We start from the raw sequence: 18,013 nt of genomic DNA, 5'->3' as shown, positions 1-18,013 counted from the left end.
GTTCAAATTCACGTACACGTGCAAAACAATCAAACCAAAGGGAGCAGAAAAGTGAAAATAAGGATGCCTGGGCCAGACAGTTTCATGTCACCTTGGCACAAGCTAATGTCATTTGAGAGGAAGGGACCTCAATGAAGAAAATGCCTCTATAGGCTTGGGCTGCTAGCAAGCCTGTAGGACATTTTCGTAATTAGTGACTCTTGGGAGAGGGCCCAGTCCATTGAGGGCAGGCCATCCCTGGGCTGGTGGTCCAGTGGGGTTGTTTTTGCTCTTTTTATTATTTTTTTTTGGGGGGGGGGGAGGACTCCACCCAGCTCCCAAACAATCACACACAGAAACTTGTTCTTTCTTATGAATGCCCGGCCTTAGCTTTGCTTGTTTCTTGCCAGCTTTCCTTAACTTAAATTATCCTGTCTACCTTTTTTCCTCTGGGCTTTTTCCTTTCTCTATTTCTGTATATTTTTTCTTTCCTTCTTACTCTGTGTCTGGCTTTGTGGCTGCGTGGCTGGCCCCTCAAGTCCTCCTCTCCTTGTTCTCATGCTCTTTTTTTTTCTTCTCTTCTCAGATTTCTCCTTCTATTTATTCTCTCTGCCTGCCAACCCTGCTTATCCTTTCTCCTGCCTTGCCATTGGCCGTTCAGCTCTTTATTAGACCATCAGGTGTTTTAGACAAGCACAGTAACACAGCTTCACAGAGTTAAACAAATGCAACATAAACATCTTTGCACCGTTAAACAAATGTTCCATATCACAGACAAATGTAACACATCTTAAAATAATATTCCATAACACCACGGTCTATAAGAAAGCAGGCTGAATAGGTGTCAGGTGCCCTGGAACTGAAGTTACAGACAGTTCTGAGCTGTCATGTGGGTGCTGGGAATTGATCCCAGGTCCTCTGGAAGAACAGTCAGTGCTCTTAACTGCTGAGCCATCTCTCCAGACCATGGGGAGAAACTTGTAAGTCTTAAATACATAGGATTTCACTTGGCAGTGAAGAAAGCAGGCAAAAGGACCTTGGCCTAGGTATTGCCATTTTGACTTCAGACTCCATTTTACCTGTAGGATGAAACAAAGTTCAGGTTCCCAAGCCCTATGGGAGCTGGGACCCTTCCAATAGCTGGCCTTAAACCATATAAATAGTCATTGTGCATCTTTAGTTCTTTAGGTTGTTCCTAACAACAGAAAGAACAAGTAAATCTGATTGGTTGGACAGAAAGGCTTGCATTGTATGTCGGTTGACAATGACGGACCCTCAAGGAAGCCCCTGATCTCTAAATCCTGACTGGTGAAAATTGTAATTGTAACTTGTCAGCAAATGTTTGTGATTTTTGTGCTTATAAACCCAGCTTCTGCCCCTGCTGGGAGCTGTCAGGAGAAACAAGGCTCCTGAGAAGTCCTTGTCCTGTAGCCCTGGTCCATCAGTGGCCCGCTTATGTGGTGAATTATTAAAATCTTTGGAATCCCCCCCCCCCAAAAAAAAAGAAAACAGGCTGAGTAAGCCATGGGGAGCAAGCCAATGAGCTGCACCCCTCCATGGCCTCTGCATCAGCTCCTGCCTCCAGGTTCCAGCCCTGCTTGAGTTCCTGTCTCCCCCCCCCCATGTAAAAGCAAAGAGCCTTTATTTCAAACTCCAGAGCTTGGCCCCTCTGTCTGTCTGACACAGTGGTGAGAGCAGAGAGCCCTGAGCTCAGGTGGGGCAGAGTTTTTAATCATAGCAGAGGTTGGGGTGAGGGGATTTCCAGGGTCCAGGACCCTGATTGGCTGACAATTGTCTAGGGGTATCTGTAAAACAAAAAATAGGTGTTTACTATAGACTCAAGGACATCTGGCCACCTTATCTAATGGTTGGAGTGTTTGGGATGTCAGGGACTTCCTTACCCCTGGGTAGATCCCTAGGTGGTGGTATCAGCTTAAGGCTTTTCCTGGATCTGGGTGTTGCCTGCCAGTAAGCCTGTCACAGAAGCTGTGTCTGGGCCTCTAAGCCTGTCTTGACTTCCTTTGGTGATGGACTACAGTGAGGGAGTATAAGCCAAATAAACCCTTTCCTCCCAACTTGCTTTTTGTTTGGTTCATGGTGTTTCTTCACAGCAATAGTAACCCCAACTAAGACAAATACCAAACCAATTTTGCTTGATTTTTTAAACCTTTTGAGTAGAATAACTTCAAAAGCCACCCAAAGTCAGTGGCTGTGCTGGCTCATTTATTGATTCCAGCACTCAGGAGACTGAGGCAGGAAGAGTGCCAGAAGTTGGAGGCTAGCCTGGGCTACATAATGGGGTCCTTGTCTCAAAGAGGGGGCACTTACGTATGACCTTTTTTCTTAAGAAATCCACACTCACTTTTGGGGACATACAACTGCTTTTTTTCCCCTAAATATCTTCATCTCTTTCCTTTTCACTTTCTTTGTTTTGGTTTTTATTGACATAGTGTCTTACTTAAAGTAGACTAGACTGGATTCAAATTTGTTATCCTCTTTTCCCAGTCTCCCAAGTGCTGGGATTACAGGTATGAGCCACCATGCCCGGACTTATCATGTGGCCCAGGTTATTCTCAAAAATCACTATGTACCTATGAACTTCTGGTCATTGTGCTTCCTCCTCTGGAGGGCTGGGATCAAAGACTTGCACCACCGTGCTTGGCTTCTGTGGTTCTGGGGTTGGAACCCACCACCTTGTCCATGCCAGGCAAGCACTCTTCCAGCTGAGCTATATACCAGTCCTATTCCAATCTCATTCAATTCCAGCTTTGCTTCATGAAGACCTAGACTGAAGTTACTTTCTGCAGTGTGAGTCAAAGGCCCCTGCTTCCCGTAAGGAGGGTTTCTGAACAGAACTCCTCAACTCTTGTTCCTATTGCCACTTCATTAACAAGAAAATCTACAGGAGAAGAGGGAGTATTTCAGAGCTGAGCTACAAGAACACCTTTGGTTTGGCTTAGCTTCCAGAAAACCGTTCTTGTCTGGGAATTAAATACATACATATGTAATCAAAGGAAGACCAGAAAGGTGGAATTTCCAAAGCAAACTTGAGATACGGCTCCACTGAAGGACTTCTTGTCTCGTGGGGAGATTTTGTTGAGTCTAACAGCTAGGTGACATATTGCTGAGATCCTGTGGTGTCGTTAAAAGAACCATATAGACTGCGATGCCCTTTAAACACCAGAAGATACAAGATAAACATTATATACTTTCTTTTTTTTTTTTTTTTTTTTTTTTTTTTGGTTTTTCGAGACAGGGTTTCTCTGTGTAGCTTTGCGCCTTTCCTGGAACTCACTTGGTAGCCCAGGCTGGCCTCGAACTCACAGAGATCCGCCTGCCTCTGCCTCCCGAGTGCTGGGATTAAAGGCGTGCGCCACCACCGCCCGGCATATACTTTCTTTTAATGAGCCGTCAAACAACACTCAGTGGAGACTTTAGTAACTGTATGCAGTGAAGCTAGTTTAAGTGAATGTTAAGAATCGCCGAGAAGAAGAAATGTATGTCAAAAGGCATCGCGGTGCATCAGGAACCATGGCTATGGAAAGGTGGCCTGGGGTACAGAGATAAGTTGGTGATTAAATGACATCTGGCCTAGGGTTCTGGACAGGAGCCTCTGGTATTCTGCTTGTGTGGGTCCTGGCCACTGTTTTCTTTTCCTCTGGGGCACTCCTGAGTCTCTAGCTTCTTCCTGCCATAAAGGCCACCTCATTTTAAAATAAATTTGCCTGTTTGCCAAAATACCACTATGATATATATATACTTTTTTTTTAACGACCTGATCCCTGGGATCCACTTCGTGGAAACAATGAACTGGAGCATTGTCTTCTGAACTCCATATGTGCATGCTCACAGATAAACTCATATAAGAAATATATAAATGTAATCAAAATTCTAAGCAAACATATCAGGTCATAAAATTCAGTACTACATTTAAGTACTGTTTGAAGTGGGAACATTTCAGCAGCAGAGAAAGGGGTCTGGTGTTCTAGAGACCAGGTTAGGGAACCTCATTTTCAAAATGAGGTTTGCAAAGGCTGCCCCATGTGACCTGCCTCTGGCTTGTTTCATCCATTAAAAGGAAGTGTATCAGCAACCCTTTCAGCATTGTGGTAATACTGTGAAGAGCAGGTGGGCCAAATAATTCAAAAGCAGGTTCCAAACAACAGCAATACGAACGTAAAGCACCATTCATTTCCTCCTCTGTAAAGTGGGAATAATGACACCGACCGGCTGCGGAGGGCTGGGTAGGGGAACTGTCAGTTTGCAAGGTTTCAAACACAAACCATCCTTGGATAGTTCCCCTCCAAATATGAGCCGCAGCACCTCCCTCGGCCTCTCTAGCTCTTCTGTTCTGGCTGCTTCCGTGGTTTGCGGAAAATGTAGTGCTCTCTGGGTAATTTTCACCACAGTGAGTGCAAGGCGGAGGAAAGGGGGAGAGCTATTTTGTGGTCGCGTTGAAGATCTAGGTGGAAAAAATCAATCTGAAGACAGCCGGCACGGTGCACATTTCCCCTTTGGGAGCAGCAGGCCTCAGCGCGGTCTGTGCACCGGCAGAGTCCGAGTGGAGAAGGGAGGAGCTAAGAGGCAGGGGAGGCGTGGGAGAGGGAGGCAGGGGCGGGCCCCCGGGGCGTCGGCCAATCAGAACGGACTCCGCCAGCGGCCAATCATAGCTCGCCTAGCCTGGCAAATCTGCCCGGCAGTGCGGGGCGGGGCCGCCAGAGTCCCGGGGCCGCCGGTTACACTTCGGAGAGCCTTTCAGGAGAGCACAGGGCAGGGGGCAGACAAGCCGGGTGGGGGCGGGTGGCAGGCAGGCCCAGCCTGGGTACTAGCCCAGGGACACCCACGGGAGCACCCATGAACTAGAGATGGTGCAACCCGGGCGCGCACGTGTGTGCAGCCCGCTGCATGTCTCTATACCCTGTGGGCACCTGTCGTGTGAGTAGCTGCGGGTGTGGCTGTTCCTGGATGCTGTGGGTGTCAGTGAGGTTTGTACCTTCGGGCCTGCCTCCCCCGTCTCCAGAGGGAAACTAAGAAGTTTAACTGAGCAGGGACACTGAGGAGATTAAGGGAGTGGATCTCAGAAGCGAGGCGGAGAGGGTGGGGACTGCGGGCACAGCGGGTAGGGAAGCACCTAGTTAACCCATCTCCCAGCCAGAAAAAAAAGCGTCTTGAAAAGGCTGGCGTGACCCATGTGCTTTGAAATGTCTAGAGAGCCCCGAGCGGTGATGATCACAGAGTGAGTGGCACTGGGCTGAGCCTGTCTAAATCGTGGACCAGAGGGATGCTAGCATTTAGAAAGGCCAGGAGGAAACTCAGGATGGGCACCATCTGCTCTCCCAATCCCAGCGGGACAAAGGCAGCCTCGGAGGTCTGCAATGCTGACTGGATGGCCTCGCTCCCCCCTCACCTCCACCACGTCCCCCTTTCCAATCTGGCAATCCCAGGTATTCGTCTATAACTACTTGTTCACACTGTGTTTAATTCTGCCATTTTAGTGTTTGTTAATGGGCTGGGTTGTTTTCTGTTGTGTTGAAAAAAAAAATTAATTGTCGGTGATCTCTTTTATTTCCAAATAAAAAACTTAACAGGAAGATAGCTGCTTGAAAGAGAGTCAGGCAGACTGCATCGCTGGCAAAGGGAACAGTTGGAAGAATGGAATCACTGCACTGTTGTTTTCTTGTTTTTATTTTGTTTATGCCTTACAGCCTCAACCTAAGATTGTTAACCTTCTTAATATTGAGCTCCGGGTATGTGAAGGGCTCACTGACTTGAATCATTTAAGGAAAAGGGGGAGAGATCAAGGATAATGGATAAAAAGTCGTTAACAATCTTAGCTTTGGATCAAAATTAAAGCTGAAAAATATTTCTTTTCTCGTTTATCTGACCTTGTGTGGAAAAAAAATTAGATAACTATTAGAAAATTGGTTCAGACTCTGGGCTGGATATGGAGGCACATAGTTTTGTTGTTGGAAAATCCAGGAATAGAGGCGGCAAGCTGTCCTCACAGGCAGTCATTAGGTGTGATGAAGTGATGGTGTTTGAAGCTTTGTCTATATATACACAGGTGTCTGCCTGGCTGATCTAGAACTGTAGCCTTGAAAAGTACCCCTGCTCCTGCTGCATCCCCAGGCTTTAAAGCTTGACATCACTCTCCTGCAATCAGTTCATCTTTCTGCCAAAAGGGTTGTTAAAGCATGGTTGTCTGGGGAAGGATGTTTAGACCACACTGAGCTTGGCTTGGTGAGGTGAGCAAAGTCCCGTGATACTGGTACTTAGAAAGCACTCAAGGAGCAAGGGGTGGGCTGGTTCTTTCTCTTTCTTGGACACGTAGCAATTAAAGTTCACCTTTAGACTATCAGACAAACTCGAAAACATTCCCTGAACCTATCTACTTTTTTTCCTGCATTAAAAGATGACCTCATGCCACTTCCGTCTGCTTTCTATGCATGGGGAAGAGGGATGCTGGCTTTGGATGCAGGTTTTGCCTTTCTCACTCTTCCTTTGGAGCTCTTCCAGGATCGTTGTCCTCATGGGCCCTCACTGCTGCTGAACAAGGGAAAGGTTGCGAAATTTTGTTACAGTTACAACCATCTCTTCTGTTTTACTGGCCCTTAACTACAGTTCCTTGGGAAATGCCAGATGGCCATGCTTTAGAACATGTCTTTTCCATGTTTTAATTGGTGCCTATGGAGTCATCTCCAAAACGATGCATGGGACACTTTTAACATGAGTCATTTGCCTTCCAGCTCCTCGATGGAATTATTTTGCTGAGTGATATGGCAGGTAGTTCATGGTTGCAAACAGAATGGCATCTCAGGCAGGTCCTAAATGACCCTGTCATTCAGGGCATGTCCCGGTAGGCTGGGCTTCCTTCTTCCTTGTACTTTGGACAGTTCAAACTATAGCTCTATTGGACTTGACTGTGAACTCTGACTGACTCTACAAAGAATATGGGTGTTTGTTCTTGATCCATAGTGTGTTTCAGTTATTAGAATTGCCAGAGGAAACAAAATTCTTGAGAACCACTGCCTTACTGGGAACTCAGTATTAGTTCTATGAAGCACTCAAGGTTTGTTGACCCTACTCTGTGAAGCAAAGTCTTCCTGCTAAGTGGAAAAGAAACTAGTGTCCTCGACTTCCCTAAACAGGTTGCATTTACTTCCATGAAATGTCTTTTCCCCAGGAATGGGAGAGATACATGTAGGTATGTTGGCTCAGAACAGGAAACTCAAACATTAAGTACCATCCATGTACGCCCCACCCCGCATTGCTGGTTATCTTTACTGCACCCTGACTTTTAATATGTCCCAGAGAAAGGCTTGCAGTCAGGTTCAGCCTGGCTTTGATAAGAAATAAAAATTTTTAGAAGGTGTTCGGGAAGAGGGCTCCATCATCTACCCCTTCCTCTGTATTATTGCTACCTTGGTCATAACCACCACAACCCCCAACACATACACACTTTATTTATTTTTTTAGCCTTTCTTTGAGAAACATCTCCCCTATGTAGCCTAGCCTGGCTTCAGCCTTCCAAATTGCAGCCATGGGCCACCATCCCTGGTGGTAACTATCCATTATTGAGTTCCACCCTGAAGTACCCACTGTTATACATTACCTCAAGTACTTATGCTTCCCATTAAATCAATAGATATTAGTACCCTCATTTTTGAAAAGGGAAATTAGGGGTTGTGGTGTAGCTCTGTTGGTAGAGTGCTTACCTAGCATGGACGAGGTCCTCAGTCTGATCCCCAGCAGCATACAAATGAAGCAGAGTACAAGCAGGAAGATTAGGGGTTCAAGGTCACCCTCTGTTGCATAGTGAGTTTAAAACCTGTCTCAAAAAAGAAATAAGGAAATTATCATCTAGAAAATTTACATTGTTTTCTCAAGATTGCATATATGCTGAGTGGCAGAGCTAGTGTTTAAATGCTTATGTAACAAAACCACTCATTCACTGCCTCAGTGCCCTTGAGGGGCCTTGGGAAGTACAGAGGAGTAGAGACGCTTCCTGGCTGAAAGGCAGATTTCCGAGACCATGCTCTGCAGTATGTGAAAGGGGTGGTAAAAACTGGGTGGGTTTTTGTTGTCATTATTCATTTGTTTGTTTGTGACAGAGTCTCATGTAGCCTTGGTTGGCCTGGGACTCCTGATTCTTCTGCCTCTACCTCTCAAATGCCGGGGACTGCAGGCCTTTGAGAGGGGACTGTAGTCCACCATACCCAGCCTGAATTAGGTGGTTTTCATCTGAGCAATCATATATCAGTTTGAACGTTAGCTAGATACAGAGGAAAGCTGTCTAGAGAGAGGTATAGAGAATATAATGTGAATGATATCAGGTACATGGACATTAGATATATAATAGGTAAAGAGACAGACAGATATAGATAGATAGATAGATAGATAGATAGATAGATAGATAGATAGATAGATAGATAGATAGATGATAGATAGATAGATGACAGAAAGGCTTGTTTGAATTCTAACCCAGTAAGACTGAAATTCAAAAGTGGTGCTTTGATCCCGTGTCTGTGTGCTGAGCCAGATCCCTGAGGAGGGGGCCTATGTCAGCAGTGACATAGGAAAGGTCGGGAAAAGAGTGAGGAGGTATGGCAATCATAGGTCTGGATGGAGTTAATTATGTCAAATGTGGGAGCACCTGCTGCATGTGCCTAGGCATTGATGGGAGACAACACATGTGGACGTGTGCTCTCAACAGAGCCCTGGTGGATTACTTTACTTCCGCATCTGTTAACGCCACCTGTTAAGCTCCATGGTCACTCAAACGTATTGAATTATCTTGGAGGAGAATCGGAGAGTCATTCTCATTCCCAACTGTGTCTAGTCATTTGATCTCTACAAGGTAAAAGATCTGGAAATTATAGATGCTAGTTTTTAAAATTAAAGTTTACTATACAAATACTTTACTTGACATTTTCTGAGAGGGAATAGTTTTTCTTTCATTTTCTTTTATCTTTCTTCTTTCCTCCTTTCTTTCTTCCTTTCCTTCTTTCTTTCTTTCTTTCTTTCTTTCAACTATATAATGTATACCATTTCCCTTCCTCCCTCCCTTCCCTCTTTCCTCCCTCCCTTCCTTCCTTCCTTTTTCTTTTAACAGTGTTTCACTCTGTAGCCCAGGCTGGCCTGGAACTTACCAAATCCTTCATCTTCTGCCTCCTAAGTAGATGGTTAGGACTACAGTGTGAACCACCACACTTGGCTCTATACCAATCTTGAATGAATTTTTTTTTCTGTATATGTTACTGTTCTGCCCTTTTCTCCCTTTTTTAAATTTTTTTCTTTTCTTTTGGGGGGTGCTTTGTTGTTGTTGTTGTTTTTCCCAACAATATTCTTTCTTCTTTATTGAAGGTAAGATATTTGGTCTTGGGAAGAGCCTTCTTGAGTTGAAGGCTCTTGGGTCATACTGTTGATTCTGGCTGTGGTATGAAATAGCAGTGTTTCCACTTATGATTAAGATATCGATTAAGACCTGGGCATGGTGAGTCACATTTGTAATCCCAGTGCTTGGAAAGTTGAAACAGGTGAATTGCTGCAAGTTCTAAGCCACCCTTGGCTACATAGTAAGTTTCAGGCCAACCTGGGCTACAGAATGAGACTCATCTCAAAAATAAGCATATTAAAAAATATACTGAGTTCAAAGAAATTCTTAATCTTTTTCAGATTAAAGATTCATTCAGAGTTTGAAAGTGTTTTGTTTGTTTGTTTGGTTGGTTAGTTGATTGGTTTTTGTTGTTGTTTTTTAAGACAGAATTTCTCTGTGTAACAGCCCTGGCTGTCCTGGAACTCACTTTGTAGGCCAAGCTGACCTGGAACTCACAGACCAGGATTAGTCTGCCTTTGCCTCTACTGGGATTAAAGATATGCGCCACCACTGCCCAGTTTGATTAAAGGTTTTAAAAACCAGTTCTTTATTAAAATATAGAAGTATTGGAAAGGATTGCTGAGTCCTTTTAGCTCTGCAGGACATTTTTTATGTCCCTTTGAAACAAGAAATTAGTTTTAGTTCCAACAAGAACATAATTGTGTGAAAGGAAGCAGGATCTACCTCATCATATCCTGAGTGCATTTTAAGAAAACCCCACTTTGAAAGATCTAACCCAGCAATGTAAACCTACCTCTGCTGACCTCCCTACCGTATACAGTTCGGAGCAATCTGAGATAAATGTCAAAACAGATGCAGATAATGTGTGGCAGAAGCACACAGAATGGGCAGAGCAACTCCATTTCATATTCTCAGCTTTGCTGGGAAAATGGCATTCGACCTAATTTGGGGAATGGCTAGAGAGGGGGTCAGGTAGCTGGAGCCTCTGACTCCAGCACTTGAGAGGCTGAGGCACCAGGAAGGCCTCTATGAGTGTGGGGCCAGTCTGGGCCACAGAGTGAATTCTACATAAGCCTGGGCTACGTGAGACCCTGAACGAGAGAGACAGAGAGAAAGTCAGAGAAACAGAGATGACAGAGACACAGAGACAGACAGACAGACACAGAGACAGACAAAGACAGAGAGTTACTTAGTAGGTGGGTCAGGACTACAAGATATTACTTGAAGATTAGGGCTGGGAAGGGGCAGCTCCATACAAAATAGTTCAGTTGAGCTAAATGATGAGGGACGTGGATGGAGGCACCTTTCCCTACTCCTTCATGGCCCTTGTCAGTCCTTTCATTGGGACATTCTCAACCTTCTGTTTTTCCTCTCGTCTGTGAATTGGTTGCTGAAAGCATCTCTATATCTCTTTGTGACCCCAATTCTACTGAGTATGTGGTAGAAGCTCAGACACTTGTGACTGATAAGCGAATAATGCAGAAGGCGGCAGAGGAAGAACGTCGGTGTGGGACACTCATCCTTTTCTGTAGTGTTACATTGTTCCTTTTCACAGTCATCCTTTTCTGTAGTGTTACATTGTTCCTTTTCACAGTCACCCTTTTCTATAGTGTTACATTGTTCCTTTTCACAGTCACCCTTTTCTATAGTGTTACATTGTTCCTTTTCACAGTCATCCTTTTCTGTAGTGTTACATTGTTCCTTTTCACAGTCATCCTTTTCTGTAGTGTTACATTGTTCCTTTTCACAGTCATCCTTTTCTGTAGTGTTACATTGTTCCTTTTTACAGTCACCCTTTTCTGTAGTGTTACATTGTTCCTTTTCACAGTCATCCTTTCCTATAGTGTTACATTGTTCCTTTTCACAGTCATCCTTTTCTGTTGTTACATTGTTCCTTTTTACAGTCACCATTTTCTGTTGGGTTACGTTGTTTCTTTTTATTTTTAGTGTTCTGAGACAAGGACTCACACTGTAGCCCATGATAGACATGAACTCACTATATAGACAAGTCTGGCTTCCATTTGAAGCTATCCTCCTGCCTCAGTCTCCTGAGCCCAGCTCCTCCTCCAATGTGGTCAGAGCTAAACTGAATAGACTGTTTAGGTTCACCTTTGGTAAAAAGCCACAGGAAGCCATGTGAAAACTTTTAAACCCACTTCTTGTTGGTATTCACTGTATTCCTGAACCTTTCGACAGGCCCTGTCACAGGCACCCTAGGAAATGAAAATTCTAGGCCAAAGAGATGGGTGGGACAGTTAGAAAAGAAAACAGGCCTTTGGTCCAGCATCCTTTCTGCCTTCCTTCTTCCCTTGCCAGCCTGGAGCATCTCACCTTTCCTGTTGCTCTCTCTCTCTCTCTCTCTCTCTCTCTCTCTCTCTCTCTCTCTCTCTCTCTCTCTCTCGATGCTCTGGTTTCTCCCTCCCCTTTTCACCTTTCTCCCACTGACCTGGCCTGCCCCTGCCCTACCCACCTTCTTCAGGGCCATCCTGTCTTGGGTGACTGGCCCAGCTCTAGTTCCCGACGGCTCTGTCTTCTCAGGTGGCTGGCATTTTCTCTCTCCTCTTCCTTCCTACCCTTCTGGGATCCTGTCCTCGTCTATGAAGTTGAACTAATGACCACTTGGTGATTTCTGCAACTATCCTCCATGTGGGTACACACTTTCTTCTTACTCGGGTGACGTGGAGACGAAATCAGTGGGGATGAGAGGGACCAGGATGAAGGGGCCGTTGCTCAGATTTGGAAGTCATAGCAAGTGTGGTGCATCTAAAAGAAATTGAGGGATCATTTCAAAGGTGAACAAGGAGACTGTGTAACAGTGTTGGGTTGGCTCAGAGCTCTGAGTTGAACCCAGAACAAATCCATTCTTCTGGTGGACATGAGGCTGTGGAAAAGCAAGGGCAAAGCCAAACCAAATAATGCTGACTCCATAATTAAAAACATATCATAAGACACCAAGTGATTTCTTAAGCAGGGATGCTTTTTGTTTTGTTTTGTTTTGGTTTGGTTTTACAGTGCTGGAGAATGAACCCAGGGCCTCCTGCATGCTAAATAAGCACTTTATCACCAACTTCTATCTCCAGCCATGTTTTCACTTTTTAGTTTTGAGAATGGGTCTTATTAGATTGCCCAGGCAGGCTTTATTTAGACTCACTGTCTTCCTGCTCAGCCTCCTGAGTAGCTAGTGTCCCAAACCTGTACCACCAGCCCAGCTAGGTCTTCATTTCCGGTAGGCCTGGGGGAAGACAGAGCAGCTTCAACATGGATGCTTCCACGAACAGCCTTCTCTCCTGAGACAGTTCTTCACTTCCTGAATACCTGTCCCAACATCACAGAAAAAGAGCAAGAATTCAAGCATCACCTGTACCTGTTAGAAGTGGGATCCTGGACTAGATGAAGTGGTGAAGGCCTGTAATCTCATTGTCAAAGAGGCTGAGTCAGAAAGATCTTAAGTTCAAGGTCATCCCAGGCTATGTAGCAAGACTTTGTCTCAAAACACCAAAAGCTGAGAGGATATAACTCTGGTAGGGAACTTGCCTGGTATGCACTAGGCCCTGGTCTCATCCCCAATAGCACCACAAAATAAATATCAATATAAATATATACATACATACATACATGCATACATACATACATATATACACATAGGCAGGCAGGCAGGATTGTGAATTGGTTAAGAATCTAAGTGTTCTACTGCATTGCCTGGATTTACCCCTCCCAAGTGTTGAAACCTTGGTCAAGATAAAGTATCCCACCTTATTTGCTTAATCTAAGAATTAATTTATATAATGTTCATTCTGGTACAAAATATGCTCCATACAATTATTACTATGTGTCTTTTTAAAGCCAATCACAAGATCCAAAGCTTGAGCCTAGATGAAACAAGAAAAGAGGCCTGAGGTGCAATCTATACCCTCAGGTAATTTGCAGTCTAATTAAGGAGCCCACTATCCAATTAAGCCCTGAGAGCCCCTCTGATCAGATTAGCATAATTTGACAGGCCACGCCCCTAGGAGGGTTAGCTTTAGGGACAGGATAGAAAGAAGCCCATGGTTGCCTAGCTGTGAACGCCAAGGGAGTCTTAACCAAGGGAGTCTTAAATGCAATGTTTAACAGCTGGTCAAGAGAGCTGGAAAAATCTCCTTTGGTTGTTGACTCAGTCTTGTCCACCCACCCCTAACTCAGCTGCCAGACCCTGTCATCTGTAGACATCTGAAGCCTCTGGGAAAGACTTAGCTCTCTGTGACACGCCAGGCCATGTTTGTAGTACCTTTTCTGTCGTTCCCTTAGGAGTCACCCTCCTCTACTCTGTCATTATATATATATCCTACAACCCCAACCCCATGACGACTACAGGAGTGTATTCACCATCCATACAAACAGATGCCTCAGCCTCCACTCACCAACACACATGCACTCCCCCACAGGAACCCAATTGCTATGATCTTGGCCTCCCCCCAAGAGGGTCCAAATTCTGATGTCTCTCATTGCTCATACCTCATGAACAATCTGCTACCCTTCCCACCAACAGTTCGGTGGCTCTTTCCTACCTGCTCCCCTGCCAGATCCTTCTGAAGCCAGAGGTTTGGTTTCTAACACATGGTCTGACCTGATCTCTGCCCGAGTGACAGATCACCTACCTCCACATCTCTCTCCAGCCCTGAGGGGCTTCTGAGCACAGGCACACTAAAGGTAATGGAGGTGATGTGCTTCAGCTTTCTATAACTTTGCCTTTGGGAAAGATTTCAAACACCTCTCCAGATGCTGACTCAGCGACAGCTTAAACCAGGCCTCCAGAGATTAGTTATAGACATTATAACAAGTGGTGTGGTTCTGTGTGTGGAAAGAATTGGAACACGCATCAGGGAACAAATTTAGGTGGTAGGAATCCGTCACTAGATCTGTGTGTGTTTACGAATCTGGCTAAGTAAGAGGCCAGCTGTGTCTCACTTGTGGCGTTAAAAGTTCCAAGGCTTTTGGTTATATTGCTGAACAACCCTGAGGATCAAATGGTAAAGGAGGAGTACAAGTGAAGATCTCCAGGTGACTCCAAGAGGAAACAGCTTGGGTTACAGAGGCCAGCAGCGCTCTCTAAGTGGGACATCTAAGTCATGTCAACTCTTGAGACAGGGCCCCTCCTTTGTGGCTACATTGTCTTCCAGGAGCAGAAAATTTCTAAAAGAGTAACTGCTTGCTTGCAATTTCTGCTTACTCTCTAGAATTGTGTGTGTGTGTGTGTGTGTGTGTGTGTGTGTGTGTGTGTGTGTGTGTGTACTATGTTCTATCAGTACTTTTATGAACAAATCCAATAATATTAAAATTAAAAAAAAAAATAGAGCCAAGTGCAGTGGTCCACACCACTTGGAAGTCGAAGGTAGTTGGATTGCTGCAGATTTGAGGACAGCCTGGGCTACACAGTGAGCTCCAAGCCGGTGAGGATGAAAGAAAGAGAGAATGAAGGAGCCATTTGTACCTCCTAAGTGTTTGGCATACAGCCACAGTCTGCAGTAATGGAGGAACTCAGATATTCAGGACTCTGTCAGCCCGAGATGAATATCTTAGGAACATGTATTATTTGAAGTCTTGTGTTCTAAAAGCAATAGTCTTCAAGTGCAATTGCAAACAGGTGGGGAAGAATGCCAAGCAGACACAGGGTGAAAGTGGTTACTGTTTCAGTCTTTCTGAGAGGTGAGTTTGGATCAAGCACAGAGGCCACGTGGAGCCTCCTGGGAATTAGTGGGCATGCAATGTTAATTTGACTTTAATTATTGGTGTTGTATTGTTTTTTTTTTTAACCCCTCTTGCCTTTTCTGGCTCTCATTGCCCATGTAGAAAATTATAACTCATTTAAAGGAAAATCATGAATTTGTAATATTTATTTTGGTGCCATATGTTGTATCAGATCAGGTGAAATATTCTTCTCCCTACTCTTCATGAAATGATCATCTTAGAAAAAAAACAAACTAAAATTCAAACATGACCTAGAAGAATACACAGAAGCTGTAACACCCAGGAAACTAGCTCCCAGTCCTGTTCCCAGAAGGAAAACAAGGCAAGAGATTGTCCACAGCAGTAGAGTGGCTGTCAGAAACTCTTACATACTGCAGAGTGTTCCCTCCAGAAAACTCTATTCACTCAAAGCCAGGATTCCTGGTTTCCTGCAGAATGTCAGGATCAGTGGTATGAAATAGAGTTAAGTTTATTATACTTTCTTATTTGGAGTGGGGATTGAGACAGGCTGTGAACTTGGTAAATAGCTGAGGCTAGCCTTGAATTCCTGATCTTCCTGCTTCTGTCCTCCAAGTGCTATGATTGAAGAAGGATGCCAGGAGTAAGCTAGTATGCCCAACTGGAGTTTATAGACTTTGAACATAGATTAGGGTGTGTGGGTATGGTGATATGTTGTGTCCCCCAATATATTGTGCATCCTAATAAACTTGTCTGGAGTCAGGACAGAACAGCCATAATATTAAACATAGAGGTTAGGCAGTGGTAGCACACGCCTTTAATCCTAGCATTCCAGAGGCAGAGATCCATCTGGATCTCTGTGAATTCAAGGCCACACTGGAAACAGCCAGGAATGGTGGATCACACCTTTAATCCCAGGAAGTGATGGCAGAAAGCAGAACGGTATATAAGGCATGAGGGCCAGGAACTACAGTTGGTTAAGCTTTCAGGCTTTCGAGCAACAGTTCAGCTGAGATTCATTCTGGATGAGGACTCAGAGGCTTCCAGACTGAGGACACAGGATCAGCTGAGGAATTGGCAAGGTGAGGAAGCTGTGGCTTGTTCTGCTTCTCTGATCTTCCAGCATTCATCACAATACCTGGCTTCAGGTTTGTTTTTATTAATAAGAATTTTTAAGATTCGTGCTACATGTAGGTTAATAGAAAGAGAAATGCTTAGGGGAAAAGTGAATATATTCTTGATTGCAGGCATCTCAAGAAAGAGTCATACTTCAATGTCTTCACAACAGGCATATACATGATTCGGAGGCTCTTGAAGATACATCTCAAAAGTTGGCAAGGAAGTTAAATGAAATCCTGGGGTGTATTGGCTGAGTTACAACTGAGATGGTAAAACTGTAGGCCAAAGGGTTTCTCAAGGAAATTAAGACATGTTATTGCTATAAAGACAGGTTAGTTTACAAGTCTTGTTTGTGAAAAAAAAATTCAAAATTACATGTTTACATCTGGAAAAGGAGAAAGGCCCCACTCAGAAGTCATGTATCCATAAGTATCTTTGGGGGCTATTTTAATTTTCCATCTGAAAAGATCTATATCTAAAAAGGAATGCTATGTAGGCAACTTTTCCAGAAAATAGTAATTATGCTGAAACTCTTAACCCTCAGCTACTAGGAAACTTCATCCAGACTCTGGGGTTGGAAGTCTCCTTTCTCTTCCTGAGTCCCCTCAATCTTCCTTTTATTATCCTACTTCAAGGGGACCTTTGAGTAGACTCAAAAAAATTGAAGGTGTTGGAGAGAGGGGGAGGAGAGTCATGTGCCAAAGGAACTGAGGTTTAGAAGACGATGGTGACCTTGAAGAAACCCAGACAATCTGGTGTGATCAGAATAGATTTCATTTAAATAAAGGGATGGAGATGAGGAATGGAAAGGCAGGCAGGCAGGCACAGGGTCCTAAAGAGCTCCGTATGTCATGCCAAAATTGAGTTCTATGCTCAAGTCAGCCACTTGAAAGCTTTGTTCGGAAGTTGATGAAAGACCCCTGACTGCCTTAGAGCAAAATGAATCAAAAGGACCCATCAGCTGTTAGAGCTAGCTGGAGGCCAAAAAAAAAAAAAAAAAACCCAGCAGCCTTGGCTTTGTTTCTTTTACTATGTTCAACCCATGTGTCGATTACCTTCTGTACAGCAGATTCTCTCCCAGGCACTAGTAATTCAAAGACTGTCAATAAGAGCATGGCCTCTGCATTCAAAGAGCTAGTTGGAGAAATGCAGGTTTAATCAGCCTGTTACAGCATAATGTGCATGTAAGATAAGAGGGGAGGTTCCGGCTGCATCTGGAAGAGCATATGGCAGGGGCGTCCTAACAAGAGCTGGGAGTCCAGAGAGGCCCGTTAATGCACTGAAATAATTCATTATAGATGTGTCTCAGTTGACGAAGGGGAAAGAATAAGGGGTAAGGTCATAAAGTACTTAGAGGTCCAATAATCTGTGATAGGGGCTTAACGTCTCCTTAACAAGAGTATGAAGAGGTCCTGGGGGGTGGAGCTTAGTTGTGAAAGCTCTGAAAAAGCACACACCAAGTTCTAGTGTAGCTTTAATAGGGCATAGTGGTGCAAACCTGTAATCCCAGCACTTAGGAGGTCATCGGAGTCTCCATAGTGAGTATGGGGCCAGCGAGGGCGACAAGAAACTGTCTCAGAGAAACAAGCCATGCAGTGAGGAGTGTGAAGGGTTTTAAGCAGGCGATGGAAAATGTCAACCTTGCGGTTTAAAAGGTCACTCCAGCTGCAGTATGAAAGGTATGGGAACAAGTAGCAGCTGTAACCAAGGCACATGGCAGGGGGTCATCCAAGTAGGAAGCAACCTGACCGAGGAACAGTAAGTGACAATGTGGACCACAGAAAGGGGATAGAAGCTGGAGATGCTTAAGAGGAAATGTCAACTGGACTTAGTGATTAGACAGAAAGAGAAACGGGTGCGAAAGTGACTTATCGAGGAGGAGGAGACATTCCC

General features: G+C 44.5%; 1 protein-coding gene across 1 annotated transcript in view; it reads left to right on the top strand.

Moving 5' to 3' along the window:
- The first annotated feature begins 4,677 nt into the window (after positions 1-4,677).
- The window catches only part of Plcxd2 (phosphatidylinositol specific phospholipase C X domain containing 2), a 59,069-nt gene continuing 45,733 nt past the window's right edge, over positions 4,678-18,013 (top strand). The window contains exon 1 of the mRNA XM_006975793.4: positions 4,678-5,423. Within this exon, the coding sequence (XP_006975855.1) occupies positions 5,261-5,423 (163 nt within the window). The 5' untranslated portion in view covers positions 4,678-5,260. The remainder of the gene's footprint in view (positions 5,424-18,013) is intronic.

Source organism: Peromyscus maniculatus, chromosome 12 (genome assembly GCF_049852395.1).
Source record: "Peromyscus maniculatus bairdii isolate BWxNUB_F1_BW_parent chromosome 12, HU_Pman_BW_mat_3.1, whole genome shotgun sequence".
Classification (NCBI taxonomy): domain Eukaryota; kingdom Metazoa; phylum Chordata; class Mammalia; order Rodentia; family Cricetidae; genus Peromyscus; species Peromyscus maniculatus.
This window is presented reverse-complemented; position numbering and strand designations above follow the sequence as displayed.